The sequence below is a fragment of the Panthera tigris genome, chromosome D1, assembly GCF_018350195.1.
Source record: "Panthera tigris isolate Pti1 chromosome D1, P.tigris_Pti1_mat1.1, whole genome shotgun sequence".
NCBI lineage: Eukaryota > Metazoa > Chordata > Mammalia > Carnivora > Felidae > Panthera > Panthera tigris.
In genome coordinates, this window is record NC_056669.1 from 65,345,176 (window position 1) to 65,361,122 (window position 15,947).

The window sequence follows — 15,947 nt, forward strand, 5'->3', positions numbered from 1 at the left end:
ACTTTGGCTCAGGTCATGATCTTGCAGTTCATGAGTTCGAGCCCCACGTGGGATTCTCTCTCTCTCCCCTCTCTCTTCCTGCCCCTTCCCACTTGTGCTCTCTCAAAATAAATAAATAAACTTAAAAAGAAAAGTCACCTTCCAGGGTGCCTGGTGGCTCAGTCAGTGAAGCGTCCAACTCTTGATTTTAGCTGAGGTCATGATCTCATGGTTCATGGGATTGAGTCCTGTGTTGGGTGCTGCACTGACAGCATGGAGCCCGCTTGGGATTCTTTGTCTCTCTCCCTCTCTGCCCCTCCCCTGCTTGTTCTCTCTCTATCAAAAGAAATAAACTTTTTTTAAAAACCCTAAAAAATAATAATTAAAAAAATAGCCACCTTCTGATGATAGCAGGGAACCAGTCCACTACATTATCTTAAAAGTTAATAAAAAGAAAGAATTAAGTAAGTAAGCACTTACCCCGCCTTTCCTATACACTCTACTGAGAAATCAAATACATGAAGGGCAGCATCTCCTTATAAAATTATTCCACCTAATAAATGAAACAAAATGATAGATTAGAATATCCCCATGTTGCAACCCCCCAGAGAATTACTTACAGGATGACAGCTGCTAATATCAAAAAAAGGGAACACTGGGGCACCTCGGTGGCTCAGTCAGTTGAGCATCTGATTCTTGATTTCAGCTCAGGTCATGATCCCAAGGTAGTGGGATCGAGTCCAGGGCTCCACAGTGAGCATGGAGCCTGCTTAAGATTCTCTCTCCCCTTCTGCCCCTCTCCCTGGCTCATACCCTCATTCTTTCTCTCTAAAATAAGAAAATAAGAAGAAATTTAAAAAGTGAACACCAGATATGACATGCTTTCTGATGAATGAGTATACCACCACCTATAGGGTCTCATCAAAGGGATCAAACCTGAGGCAAATCAGGTCCCTGGATCTAGCCGCTGATTCACAGGAAATGCAGAGAATGAAGGAGCACATTGAACTGCACCACCAGCATGAAATTAGCAAAATTCAAGCTGTGGGACTACATATCAAATAGCCCAGGTTCTTCCAGAGACAAACTGTAAGGAAAATAAAGGGGTAGAGGGGACCCCTTCGATTAAAAGAGACTTTAAAGATGTATCAAGTTAAAAACCAGTATGACTGCTATAGCATGTAGGGGTGTACACTTGAGTTACACAACAATAAACTTCAGGAAGTGGTTATTATAAAGGTCAAGAAGTTGGAAGGAAGGAGTGAGCTGAGACTGGGAACAAGGAGGACTCCAGGAAGGCTGATAAAGCTCTATTCTTGACCTGGGTGGTGGTTACAAGGGTGCTCACTCTGCAATAATTCACTGAGCTCATTTGTGTGCTTGTTTATTTATCAGTCTCTAAAATCTTAGAATCTGAGAAGCAATGAATTAGAGCAGGTGCAAATGCCGAAACAGGCAGCACTTGAACTGAATGCATTGATCTACCCAGAGCTACTGGAGAGGCAATTGACTCAAGCATCCTTGAAATACTGAGCTACTGAACACGTCTGCTCTCTTCAATCACACATCATTTCAAAAAGGATTTGCAGATTATAAAACAAAATACAGTAGAAAGTGAGACATTCACAGCAGAATCAGCTGTTAGAAGGAATAGAGAGATAGATGGTCCCAGAAGAGTCTTGATTATAAAACATGATTCACACTCACTCTCTCAGCAATGACTGCTGGAAAAGGTGTTGCTCCTGCACTGTTTTGGCTGCCCGAGGCCACTAGCACCCTCCACTAAAGCACATATCCAAGTGCTGGGTGCTGTACACCCACCATACAGAACCATGAATGACTGGATAGTTCTATAAGTTAGACTCATCCCCACATACAGTGTCATCTACCTTTGACTAGCATGAGCACCTAAAAGCTGGAAGACAAAGAAGTACTCCTAGGTTGCCTAAAAGAGACTCCCTCCCCTTATCCCCTAAGATGCAGGGACCTATTGTGGGTGAGTCTGTTGTGTGTTGTAATTTTTCAGGTCACACACTGCACCGGAGATACACAGTTGTCATGCCTCAACCCAGCAGTTGTGCTCTGACCACAGGTGTCCTCACGTCACACAGGAGGGCTGAAAGTGGCAGAAATATTCTTCACAGGTGGAAGTGTGCACTGGGAACGCCACATGCAGGTGGCACGGCTCTGGTTTTTGGGTCAGCAGCATGTGGTCTTTCATTCAGCCCACATCTACTGAGCACAAGCAAAGTTCAAGGCTGTGGGATACCGTCAGCCTTTTCCTTGTCTCCTACTTTGTGGGTGTGGAGCCCCCAGATCTGCTCCCCTCCCCATCTCAGACTTGACTCTAGCACTAGACTTCCCCAAACTTCTTAATCTCCATGCCTTTGCTCACACTGTTCTGTCTATATTCAACATCCACTCCTTCTGACAATCCCCTACCCTGAGCACAACTCATCATGGTCAATACCCTCCCTGGTGTCATACTCCCCCACAGCACTTGCCTCTGAGTTCCTTGAGGACAGGGGGTCTGGGTCTCAGGAACGACAACAGGGTTTGATACAATAGGGTAGTAAGAACAACCAATATTCATCTAGCACTTACTACACATTTGACCCTGTTCCAGACATATGTATAGTCAACTAGTAACCACAACTCTAGTAGATGCAGGCACTATTATTATCATCATTCCCATTTTACAGATGGGAGTAAATGGAAGTTCAGGAATTAAGTAACTTGTTCTAGGACACATTAGCAGTGCAGGGATTTAACTGAAGGACTTTTGGCTCCATAGTCTGTCATCTTAACCACTGCCAATGAATGCATTTATTCCACAGATACTTACTGGGTACTTACTATGTGCCAGTTGCTACTTTGTGTCCTTCCCTCATAAAACTAACATTTAGAATTAGCAAATAATTAGTACAATGATTGTAGGTGTTCACAAGGAAAATAAAGCAGAATAAGGGGATAAAAGTGACTGATGGGATCTGTTAGTATTTTAGAGTGGTCGGGATGGGTCTCTCTGAGGACATCTGAGCAGAGACCTGAATCAAGCAAAGTAGTTGTCAGTGGAAAAGCCACAAGCTTGGAGACAGTTCTGGTAACTGCAAACTATTTATTGGATGTGTGGCCTTGGGCAAGTAAGTATACTTCTCTGACACTCAATTTCCTCACTTATAAACCAGCAATAATCTATACTTGCCTTACAGAGTTGTGAGGAAAAGGGGTAAGTCTGTGTGTAAAACACCCAGCTTAAGGTCATCTCTGGCCTAGGCCCACAACAGACATACATTCAGTGAGTTCCATGCTGCCCCTCTTGTCCAGCCAGGAATCTCCCTTCCCACTCCAGAAATGCTGCCTACCTCCCCAACTTCCAAAACACTGGACTCCCATGGCCCGTTCACACCACCTGCTGGCAGGATATTGCACTGCAGCTGTCCTCAAAACCAGTCCCTTTCCTCATCTCTTCAAAGGCCTTAGGTAGGCACTCACCACCACCAGCCAGTCACCAGGGATGGAGATGAAGGACAGACTTTCTCTGGCCCCTCCAGGAGCTCACAGCCTAGGGAGGTAGGCCCAACATGAAAGCAGCAATGATAATCCAGATAGGAGGTGCCAGCATCTAAGCAACTACAGGAACACAATGACGGAATGATTAACTGCGCCCAGGGAAGATTAGGGAAGGCTTCATAGTGTGTGACTCCCAAAGTGACCTTGAACAATGAACAGGAAGTAGGCACCAGGGGAGACATTCCAGGCAGAGAGAATAGTACAGGCAAAATCACGGAAGCATAAAAGAGGATATGAACTGGTTTGAGCCCACTACCTACCTGACCATGCTACATTTCTGAAACTTCCTGCAAAAGCAGCTTGGTTGAAGAATAAAACTGAAGGAAGCTGGTTTCCAGGACTCTCATAAAGCTCTACCACCTATCATCCTGGGAAAAACAAATCCTTCTCTCAAGAAAAACCTTCCCCCCCCCCCCCCCCCGAGGGCAGATACGGTCTCATGTGCCTTATGTTTCCACCCCTGGTCTTCCTTACCCTTCAAGAAACACCCACCCTTGTCTCAGTCAAGTGACAACCTTTGAAACCTTGGCCAGGTCTTTCCCCCTCTGTGCCTCAGCCTCCTCCTCTGTGGAGTGGGAAAATAACCCTTATTTGCATCCTTCTCAAACAGCCATTTAAGTTGACAACTATGAAAGCTCATGATGCTGCAGTGGGAAGGACCCAGACCCAGGAGATGCCAGGTCCTGAGGGGCACCCTGGGCAGCTGCGGAGGGAGGAGCTCGCACTGGTCCTCTCACACAGACCAAACCGTAGCCCCCCACCACCCATTGCTCATAAACCCCCATTAAAGTCAGGGATCCATGCAGTTTTGTTTCAGGTGTTTTATTAAGTGGGCCATACTGTAGCTGGTTTCTAGGTTGCAAAACAACATAAATTTAACAATAATAACATAGCCAGTTAGACTGTGACAAGCTTTTTCCTTCTTTAAAAAAAGAAAAAAGAAAAGAAAAAGAAAGACTTAAAACACACAATGGAGGGTTAAATAAATAGGAAAAAAAAGAAAAAGAAACCCTGTTAAGACATGCTTATGTTTACTTCTGTGCAGCTGTGTGCCAAGAGGAAGCATGATCTTCTGCATGATGGTGCATCCCGGCATGTCTCCGTTCCAAATAATACTGACAGAAACAGAAAAGATGTGGGACTGACTCATCAGTGCTTACAGAGGCACTGCTAAAAATCCCTTTGATTGGAGCTTGGGGCTTCCCACCCAGCACACCTGTGTGTGGCCGGTGAAAGCCAAATATCCGTAACAATGTTAATCTAGAAAACATTAGTTTAAAAACAATGTGGAATGGCCTCATGACCAGCGCAGTGAGGAAGCAGAACTGCCCCGCCCGCGACGCAGGCTCAGTCTGGGGAGGCCGCAGGCTCCCAGCAGCGGCCACGGCGAGGGAGGGCACCAGCTTCAAAATAAGCGGCACCAACCTCGTCTCCCTCTCCCTATCACTCTTTCACATGAAAGTGTGTAAAAAGCAAATCAGCAAATAAACTCTAAAATAGATTATTTATTCCAAAAATCCTCTACTTTTCTTTTTACAGTGAGTGTACATCTCCTCTCCGTCTCCTGCTCAACTCGCTTAAATCCCTTTGGGTAGAAGGGTCAGAGCTGCAGGGTGAGTCTCTCTCGGTCCTACTGCTAGCTGCTGCTGGGAGGTCAGATGTCGATGCCCTTGACAAGGGACGTCTCCAGCGTGATGTTGAACTCCTGCAATGTCTGCAGCACGCGGATCAAGGAATTGACAAGTGTGTGGTCTTTGATGAGCGCCACATCTTCATACATGTGTGCGGTGATGGGACAGTCGGCCAGCAGGGCAATCCAGTGGTGTAGGAGGTGATCTCTGGCAGAGAAGGGTCAGTCCAGATGGGTCAGAAGGGAAGTGGAAGGGAGACAGTTAGTACAAGGCCAAGGAGGAAACTTGCTCCATCACTCCTTGAACAAAGTCTAAAGCTGGAGAAGTGGATAGCTTCCCCAACCCCCTTTCCCTCCCCTAATAGCTCTTGGCAAAGAGGCCTTACATCGCTTTAAAAGGCTCCTATTAGGGACTACTCAGTCCCAGGGACAACAACCCAATCTGAGCCAAATCAACCCAGTTACCTGCCACGAGGCCCACACCTCCTCTCCTGTCTCCCCCTGCCTCCCTAGACCAGCCCACCACCAACCAGACTCCAGGACCAATCAACACCACCTCCTCCATCTCAACAGCCCATCTGTCCCAGAGCACTACTCCTCCCCAGAGCTATCACCACCAGGAATAATCCTAAGAGCTCACATCCACATAGCATTTGGCATGTGCCAGACACTGTTTTAAGAGATTTAACCTTCATAACAACCCTGTGATATGAGGTAGGTGCTATTAGTGCTATTACTAGCCCCACTTTATAGATGAAGAAATTGACAAAGGTTAAATAGCTTGTCCAAGTTCATATGGCTAGGAAATGGCTGATCTGAGAATATGAACCTAGTGAATCTGGTTCCAGAGTCCGTTTTTAAGTACAACGCCAACTCCCTCTCTTCCCTGGCCCAAATAAACTACTGCCTTAAATTTATTTGGTTTTCACACCCTCATGTCACCCACTGGAATAGTCCCTAACAATCTTATCCACTCTGATGCATACCACCCATGGTATCAAATTCATATCATTTCAGTCGCCTGTTTAAACAACTCTGTTCTGATATGGAAGGGTTCCCTGTCCCAGCTCCCCAAGGCCCCCATCCTTTCAACTGTTTCCTACAACTGCCCTTCCCAAGTTTACCTGTTATTTCCTAACCCCACACTCTTTGCTTCCTTTAGGGCCTCTCTGCTAGTTCTGTCTGCTTCAAACTCTCTCCCCACTTCTACCCTTCCATTAAGGCTCAACTCAAATACCACCTCCTCCCCTCTCTGATCTTTCTCCTCTACAGTTTCAGCATACCTTATGAATGCTCCTTTTGGGACTCTCACAACCTTCTGCCTTATACTGTACTTAATTAGGACAAGTAAGCTTCTAAATGGTAGGGACCATGTTTTATTCAGCTCATTCCCACTGTCTTCCATCAGGCCTGGAACATTTGAATGGTTGTTGGAAGGAATGACTAGATATACTCTACTTCAAATTTCACCAGTGGGATGGTTTTATTCCTTCCCATCAAAATGGGCCTCCACCCAGTTACACACACCCTCATTGCCACCCCTACACATCCCCACACATAGGCTTGGTACATGAAGGAAATTAAGGGTTTCCAAGGTCTCACCTGTTGGGCGGCATCTGGTCATTAGCTGCTCCCACCCCCTGCACCACACTAGGCTCCCAGCACCACCTCCAAGGTGGCGCCGTGCACTCTGGGCCATGAGGCTGCAGTACCTGGCTCCCAAGCACACCAGCATCTGAAACTTGCCGTCCTTGCCAATGTTCCGGGGAGTATTATTGATTGCAGTGACAAATCGGCAGAAGTTCCGGGCCCTTGTATGCCAGTTTTCCTCAGGGACAAGTTCGTTCTGCTCCAAAGTCTCATAATAGGTTTGTGCTTTTTCTGTGAAGAGCAGAAAAGTTTGCCAGTGACAAAGGCTCTCAAAACCAACCCATCCATGACTGCCCTGCAGGCCACTAGCCATGGGCCTCTCCATGTTGGTGCTAGGTAACTTAATGTGAGTAACATGAACGTTTTGACATCATTGGTCACATTTCAAAATGTAAAGTCCCTGTTCTTAGGTTTTAAATTTCTTTATGTGGCCCTTGATAGAAAATGGTCCTTTCTTTACTCTGAAGATAAAAAAGAAAAAAAAAAAAGAAAAAAGAAACCCTTAAGGGAGAAACTTCTTGTATAAAAATTCTTCAAGTGGGTACAACACAGTGTTTGGGCTCCAAATGCTATCAACTGGCCTTTTGGACCTACAAGGAGAAAGTGTGAGGACTGAGTAACTTCAAGAAAAGCCAAGGCAAACAAACAACAGATCTAATTTGAGAGTCACCTGGTTGGGCTTCTGCCTCTCAGATTCCAGCGTTCAGCACCCACATTATGTTGGTGAGTTCCCATGTCTCTGCATGCTTTCCCACCCTCAGACCCTGGTCCAACTCACCCAAGAAATCCCAAATGAAGACATTTTTGAAGAGCCGGGGGGATTTAAATCCATGTTGGAAAGCCTGTTCCAGGGCCGAGACAAGGCCACATTCTCCACAGAGCAACAGCGTCAGACTGCCTCGCTATGGAAGGAAACAGGAGAGAGTGCCAGGCTTGCCTCAGCCAAACTGCCTTCCCACCACTGCTTCCCCAAACCCATAGCCCACAGCTGGGAGGGCAGCAAAAGATAGGCTGGGATCTTGTCTATTTCCCCCAGTACCCGGCACAGTGAATGACACAGAGCAGCTGTCAGTGAATAGCTAATGAACAGATGATGGATCTGGGTCCTCAGAAGTGGGACAAAGCCAGAGTGACCTCCGTTCAGCGAGGCTCAGACAAATCCAGAAGAAGACAGGAATACACACTGTTCATGAGGGGCCCAGGGACTCTGTTGGGTCATCAGTGTATAGTGAAAACAGGGTAACCTAAGGCAGAGGCCCCTGAGGAAACAATCTGCTCAATGTCAAACTGAGACACACACTCTAGACTCTGCGTTGCCCATAGTACATGGCCCTGGAAAAAGATCATTCTCTCTTATTCAATATAAAGCCCAGGTTTGGAGGGCAGAAAGGCTCACCTCTTTCTCAGGCTTATGGAAGTGCTTCACAATTCCATTGACTGCCTCCCCGATGGACTCCTGGATCTGCCCAGTGTTCAGCTCTGATAAAAATCAAGAAGACATCCCTAACCAATCTCAGAGGCTAATAGTGCTTAGCTGACTGAGCACAAGACTGAGGACATAGGAAGGGCTCATGGGAGAAGCAGGACACTGGGAAGCTGGACCCTGGAAACAGTGGCTCTTGCCTATCCAACTTTGCTAAGCTAGCCCTTCCTAAAATCTTGGGGGGAAAGCAAAAGCTAATACCTTAGAGTTCCGTCTCTAAAAGATACAGGTAAAGTTTATTTCCCATTTTACCCTGGAATCTTTGGCAACCAAAAGAGGTCCACAACTTGGCTGCGAGGCCCAGGAATCATGAAGGACAAGGCCAGAAAGTAGATCCCTCTCCTTTCTAGAATCACAAACAAAATGGTACAGAGGACCAGGGCAGGCTGTATGAACTCTCCCTTCTCCTTCCAGACCTCTAAGGAGTGTGACACCCCCTGAGCCTGACACACACACACTGATTCTTGAGAGGAAGGTGACAAATGCCTAAGGCTACTTTGCTAGAACAGCTGGTTCCTGAGGCAGCTGCATAGGCTGGGATCTGGACACCCATATCAGGGCTTCCAGAGATGTGCCCACATCCCCCACCTGGGTAGCACAAGGGCCCAGCCCTCCTCCCACTTACTGGGCTTGTTGTTGGGTGAGATGGTAACGAGCCTCCGGATGACACTAGGGGACTGCTGCAGGGGCGGGGTCCGGCACGGTCTCTCATCCACCTCAGGCTGGGACGTGAGCAGCTCCCCAACCAGGACCCGCTCCAGGCTCCCGTCGTCTATGCCCTTTCCCAACCACCGGCCACACGGGAACCTAAAGGTCAGGCAATGGCCTGTCAGAGCTGCCAGTTCCTCCAGTGTCCCTTCTCCTTGCTGCTCAGCAAAAGCCATCAAAAAGCCAAACCTTGGAGACAGGCTCTGAAACCAGGCTAGGGATCCCTCAAGACCCTGCCCATTCATCCCACTGTGCATCATCGAGAAGCCACCTGAATGATGGGTGGCCTGGAACCTGTGTACAGCAACATCATATATCTTTCCTTGGAAATCTCTCCTAATTCTTTTCAGGCACGTAAGACAGGGCCAAACAGGAGTTACCTCAGTCCACCACAACCTAAAGAGTCTTCTTGAGAACTCTACATACCCACAGATCAAACACAGCCCCTGGCACCTGGCAGTACACCTTGCCCCACTATCTTAGATATCTTAGCCAAGGGAACACTTACTTGTAGGTATGTCCTGTGATCTCATTCCTGACCATCACATATTCCACCAACCATTTGGCATACAGTCCAGAGTTGTCATGGCCTATCTGTACCGTAGTGAGCTTCCCCAAGTTCTGGCACTGTGAAAGAACAGTCAGATAAAGAAGGTGCGTAGGTCAAGAAAATAAGAGAAAAGAAAGGCATTGCTCAGAGGCACAGATCTGACTGGTTGCCTGCAATCTGGCCCCTCAGCATCTGCAGAGGAAGAACTCATGGCTCCACCTACCACTAAGGCTGGTAGTACAGCACTGTCTCATGAGGGGGAAATGACTGAGAAAGAAGGTGCTACTACCTAGAGGAAGAATAGGGCCTAAGAGCAGAAGCAGTCTGAGATTCAGAGCTGTCTGTGACACAGGCTCAGCAACTGAAAGAATTCTTGGGGATTTCTCAATACACCGTGGGCAGGGAGACACGCAAGTCCAGATGAGTAAGTGCCTTCCAGCCAGAGACCACTTAGACAGGGTGGGCTCCCTCGTCCTTGGGCCAATCCTTGACTCCGGCCTCTGATCATCTCAGGACAGGTCAACTGTGTTGATGCATAATACCATAAGGGCAAGACCACCATAAAACCCTGCAGAAAACTTCTGTAGGCAGCTGTTACAAACTCAGATCCCCACTGAGCCTAGGGTTGTGGTCCCTGGATAACACATACCTCAAAAGTCATCTCTAACACGTTCCTGGGAATCTGCAGGATCTGTGTTTCACCCAGTTCTCCAGAGATGCAGATCCATGGGTTGGCGGTGAACATGGAGCCCCCCAGCTTCTTGCTTGGTACAATCAGGATATGGTACGGGATCACTGTTTTGGGGAAGCCACAAAGGCATTGACAAGGATCAGGAATCCCTCCCATACCTGAAAGGGCCCTGACCTGTCCAGGTGTGCTGGCATGACTGTGGCCCCTATTGTACTGGCCCCAGCGGAGCTGGGAGCAGCAGGTCCCAGGACCTAATCTCTGGCTGGCATAGAATATTAGCCAATCCTACCCTCAGTCTCACTCCTCTTAGGGTTACTACCCAAACATCAAAGATCCAAACCCATCTTCAGGCCCAGAGCTAAGTGAACTTGTTCTCTAAATAGTATCACCAACTCCATGTTGTATTGAATTGCTTTGGAGAGCACTTTTCAGTCTATAACCTCATGAACTCTAATAACAATCTCCAGAGAGGCCATACCGGTCTTACAATGCCTTTTCTGAGGTACCAAAAGGGAAATCGTTCCCCTGAATCTCCTAAGCTCCAGTACAGTGCTGTTTCTCCTGTAGCCTATAAACCCTCATCTCTGAGAGGGAGGATGGGTGTCATGTAGAAACAAGATTCCACACTGCTGAAGCTGCTGAGTCACTGGCCACACAATGAGCCATGGGGCAAATTCAGAGACTACCCCCTACCAAACAGGGCATCCTGGCACCAAAGAAAGGTAAGGCTTCAAGGCCCTTCCTTAGACCATACTGAACCCTCTTCCTCACTCTGTAAACAGAGACTTAGGCCCACAGCAGAGATCAACTCTGCTCACAGAAATATAATGAGTTAGGACACAGCAAGGCCTGGACCCAAATCTCCCACCACAACCTAGATTTTTTTCTGCTACTTCAGGAAGAGTTGTCTTTCCCTGTGGGCTGGTCTGAAACCCAGGATGCTGAATGATTCCCTCAGCCCAAAACAAAAGGGAGATTTCTTTACAGGTGTACAAACAGGGCAGTGAACTTCACCAACCGCCCAACTCCACTCCACCTTCATTGCCTTAGGTCCCCAGAGCAGTACTAGGACAACAGTAACAACACGATGGCCAAAAAGACTGAACTTCCCAGTTAAGAACAAGAATAAGAAGCTTTGGAGAAAAAACAACCTCCAAGGAGGGCTAATGCACCTCTCTGCCACAGAAGCAAAAGGCAAGTAGAAAGTGCAAGTGGCAATCTTCTTTCTTTAAAAAGGGGACAGTGAGTTAGCCTCCAGCAAGCTCATGAAGATTGGCATTGAGAAGGCTAGTTGGGGAACACAGGGCTACTCACGGATAGTTGTGAAGACATTGGTGAAGCAAAAGTAATCAACGGCATTGAAAGAGAGGAGGTGATAGAGGAACTGCTCCTTCTCGTCGTCACAGCGCAGGAAGGCATAGCGCTTGTACAACTTTCTGTCGGAGAGGAGGCAATACATTAGTCCCCCAGCCAAAAGGAGGGGAAAGAGACTAGAATTACTCAGTTCTGGAAGGAGACAGCTAAGGGAAGAGTAAGATGTCAAGCTTCAAGTTCCTTAGAGCCACCTAAAAAATGGAACAAAGCCGGCTTCTCCATTGAAATGAGGGCTAGAGGGAAAGTGGCTGAAACTACAGCAGGAACAATAAAAACCAAACTCTACCCGTGTCTAAGGGTTGATGCTACTATAATGCGGTGTCAGAGGTCATGGGACCTCCTTTCCTAAACTGGGGGCTGGAACTATCACCCCTCAGGGATGACACAGGCCTTCTCAGGCTTCTAGCTAAGGCATCACTAGCTAGTGTGTGCTGTGGGAATAGCAATGGCAGAAGGTCTGTGACTGCCATTCATTACCAGAGCCAGCCTCACACCCTCAGCAGACCTAAGACCCCTGAGTCAGAACACTGTTCTGAATGTGAATGTAAGCACAGGACAGTTTCAGAGTTAATAAAGGGAATGACCCAGGTCACAGGCAAGGAAGAGCTGCACACATCATGTCCTTCCCCTCTTTTCAAATTTTCTCCTATCCCCATCCCCATCCTCACTTATTTATCAAAGGCCAACTCCTTTGCCTGACATTGTAGACACTTTGCAACAGTAATGATACCTTCCCCAAATAGAGGGGACATAAATAGCCATGTGCACAGGCCTTCAGCACAGAGAAACACACAGAGAATCCAAGAAGGTAACCATCTTGGCTGCCAAGACTGCAATCACCATGGCCAAAGAGGTAGAGATTTAGTAAACCTGTGAGGTTCTATTTATAAGGCACACCCAAGAGATTAATTCACCAGCCAGGGCCTACTATATGCAGGTGCTGGAGAGAGAAACACCTATCCTCAAATACAGTCCAGGTGAATAAATTAGGTAAAGGCCATGGTATAACACTGCCCATAATGAGGTGCAAGTGAAAGGCTCTCTCTGGGAATTTAAAGAGCAATAAGCTTCAGTGGTCCTAGAAAAGGAGAGGCCTAAAGGACAGCATGAATTTAGACAGGTGTTGCAGAAGAAAGAGGACGGGGTGTGAAAACCAGTTTGGCTGGAGTTGAGGACCCAGGGAGGTGATCAGTTAGCAATGAGGCTGAAAGGTTAGGCCACAGTCAAATGAAGAAAGACTCTAAATATTCAGGCTACAGAGTTTGCAACTTGCCCTACAAGTAGTCAGTTTTGGCAATTTACCTTAGAAGTAGAAAGCCACAACCAGTTTCAGAAAATTTCATTTTAGTGTAGCTGAGGGGTGAAAGGGCATACGAGTAAAACTAAGACAGCAGCACCAGATAAGAAAACAGGTGGAGGCAGAAGTTAAGGACCTGAAATGTGCATGTGGAAGGTAAAGCAAAGCAAGGAGTCAAACTAGACACCAAATTTCAAAGCAGGTTCAGAGAGAAGAGTGGTGACATTAACAAAAAAAATTTGAAAGGTGGTTATGGTGAAGACTCTGTGGAACTTGGTTTTGTTCTCTCTGAGCTAAAGGTAAGATATCTGAATGGAAATAAATGCAGGACTGGAGCTCAGAAGAAAAGTCAAAGCTTGAGCTTCAGATGTGGAAGTCACCAGATAGGTAACAGAAGTCATGAGAATAGGTGAGATCACTAAGTGAGAGAAAAAGCGTGAAAAGAATGTGTGTGCATGCAGAGAACTGGGGAATGTGGAAGCCAACACCCTGGAAAGAGTAGGGGGAGAAAAAGAACAGGATGATATAAGGTCACGGCAGTCATGCAAAGTGAGTGTCAAGGTAGAGCAGCTACCACACAGCATCACTGTAGGGAGGTCAAGGAGAAACCACGTGAGCTCACTGTATAGGAGCTAACTTTTCCCCCTAAACTATACAGCTCCCTTATCCTGCCTCAACCTTACCCCCTTCTCCAAGCTGTCAACAGTGTTGGAGGCTACCTGGAAATCACAGAGTCAGGACCATTGTATCAAGATACACTCTCCAAGGCTACCTCCTCCTGTCTGTGCAGTTATGCACACATTTTATGTGCCTAATTTAATACCTTCTAGGTGCTAGGCAGCATGTTCATTCATGCCCTCAATGAAAGCAAATTGTAATAAGCAGCAAGCAACTAGATAATAATACAGCCCATCAGTGGTGAAGCAGGTTTGAACAAATACTGTGACAAATGCTATGGGTGCCTGGAGGAAGAAGAGACCAAGTCTCTGGAGCATCTAGGCAAACTCTGGCAAAGAAAACTTCCGACCAGGCCCTGAAAGGACTAAAGACATCCTGAGAAGGGTGAGTGGTATGATTATGATGTGGCTAAAACTTTAAGTAGACTGAAGAGAAAGATAAGAGAGAACAGAATAGGGAGAAGGAGTAAGCAGGTTTTGATGAAAGGCCCCTTTTTTCTCCCCATACCCCATCCAAAATACAATCTGTGGCAGCAAAACTCATTTTCCATTCACTGGAGCAGTACTGGGGCCAGGATATCAGATGGAAAGTTTCTAGGACTGAGTAACTTCTGAGCTTATTTCCTCTAATAGGGCTATGGTTTAAAGAAACCAAAATTTAAAAAAGAAAGAAAAAGAAGAGAAGAGAAGAGAAGAGAAGAGAAGAGAAGAGAAGAGAAGAGAAGAGAAAAGAGAAAGAGAAAGAAAAATTAGCCTCCTGACCAAAGTCTGTGCCTTATTTGCTATTGCCTAGGCCTTTAAGATCAAACATACCCTAGACCTATACACTGCCCCAGACTTCACAAAGTTCTTATGCTTGACCCCCTCTCAGATGCCTCTCTGTCCTCCTGATGACGATGTCCACACTGGCCAGCAGGAAAGACTTGCTGCCCTGTCCTGCTACACTGATTTTTTTCTTTTTTTTTTAACCACGCACAATTGTCCCCAGAAGCTGGAATTCAAACATGTCCATTCCAAATTCCACACTTACATGTTCACTTGTTCTCTTTTAATTGTTCTCCCAATCTCCAAATTTTATTCCTAAACCCTTATGTATCTATAGGCAATCACATTTAAGTGCTTTAATGGGGCGCCTGGGTGGCTCAGTCAGTTAAGCGTCTGACTTCATCTCAGGTCATGATCTCATTGTTCTTGAGTTCAAGCCCCCGCATCAGGCACTATGCTGACAGCTCAGATCCAGGAGCCTGCTTTGGATTCTGTGTCTCCCCTCTCTCTCTGCCCTTCTTCTGCTTGTGTTCTGTCTCCTTCTCTCTCAAAAATAAACATTAAAAAAAAATTTTTTTTAATTTTTAAGTTCTGTAAGAATTGCTGTTTTAAACTCTAACCTATCAAAGTTTTAAACCTAATTCTTGCTTGTTATTTATACACAATAAACAATCTAAAAATTTTTATTTTCACTTTGAATAAAAATAGATTCTGCAGGTTTAATCAACTGGCTACACTAAATTTCACCAAGGTCCACTCCTCTGCTTTATCATCCTTGGAGAAGTCAAATAATAAAGGACACCATGAAAAGATGTCTACGGAAATGTTAAACAAAAGTGCCCAACAGGCTTGCCAATGAAGAAAGAGCCAAACATAGAAAAAGGTAGAGAGGTGGTAGTCCAAGAGGCAGAGAAGGACAGCCCTCCTTCCTGCTCCTCCCCTGGTAACTAGGGTACAGAAAGTATACAAGGAATATCAAATCCAGAGAAGGGAACTGTAGGCTAATGGCCCCTGCGAGTGTGAGTGTGATGGAATCTCTCCCCTTCCTCTTTCTAGGTGGAAAGCGTGGAGGGAGAGGGTCTAGGAAGGTTAACTGAAAGCCCTTTTGAGCTCTAGGGAGACTCAGACAGGGTGGAAAGAGAAAGAGCAAGGACTTGGGCTGGCCCTGAGCTCAGGAGAGAACAAAACAGATAAGGGGAGCTCTTAGAAGTTTTCTTTTCATTCTCTAATCCTTTCCTCCCTAGGACAGGAAAGAGACCAAAAAATGCCCTGTGCCTAAGAGGTATACAAATCACCTGGGTGCAGTAAGGAGAAGGGAGCCCCAAAACTCTCAAGTACCCAATAAGGACCCCATCCTTCTCATTATCTCTTTAAGAAAGCTATTTGAGGACATGCAGATTAAAAAAGGTAGGAAGAACAAACACAGAATTTTCCCTCTATAGATAAAGAGGGAGAAGAGTTTTCAAAAGCTACAAAACCTTCATATGCAATTTGAGTTCAGCTGAATACAACAGAAATGATGTAGTGAATAATCTCCCTTCCCACACAAGAGTTTCCAATCTCTCCCCAC

The 15,947-nt window shown here is 46.3% G+C and overlaps 1 protein-coding gene across 1 annotated transcript in view; it reads right to left on the reverse strand.

Annotated features, from left to right (window-relative positions):
* Nucleotides 1-4,358: 4,358 nt before the first annotated feature.
* Nucleotides 4,359-15,947, reverse strand: part of DENND5A (DENN domain containing 5A) — a 118,547-nt gene continuing 106,958 nt past the window's right edge. The window contains exons 16-23 of the mRNA XM_042957781.1: nt 11,579-11,700; nt 10,223-10,368; nt 9,532-9,650; nt 8,941-9,122; nt 8,229-8,311; nt 7,611-7,734; nt 6,895-7,063; nt 4,359-5,390 (exon numbers count right to left, since the gene is read on the reverse strand). Of these exons, the coding sequence (XP_042813715.1) occupies nt 5,207-5,390; nt 6,895-7,063; nt 7,611-7,734; nt 8,229-8,311; nt 8,941-9,122; nt 9,532-9,650; nt 10,223-10,368; nt 11,579-11,700 (1,129 nt within the window). The 3' untranslated portion in view covers nt 4,359-5,206. The remainder of the gene's footprint in view (nt 5,391-6,894; nt 7,064-7,610; nt 7,735-8,228; nt 8,312-8,940; nt 9,123-9,531; nt 9,651-10,222; nt 10,369-11,578; nt 11,701-15,947) is intronic.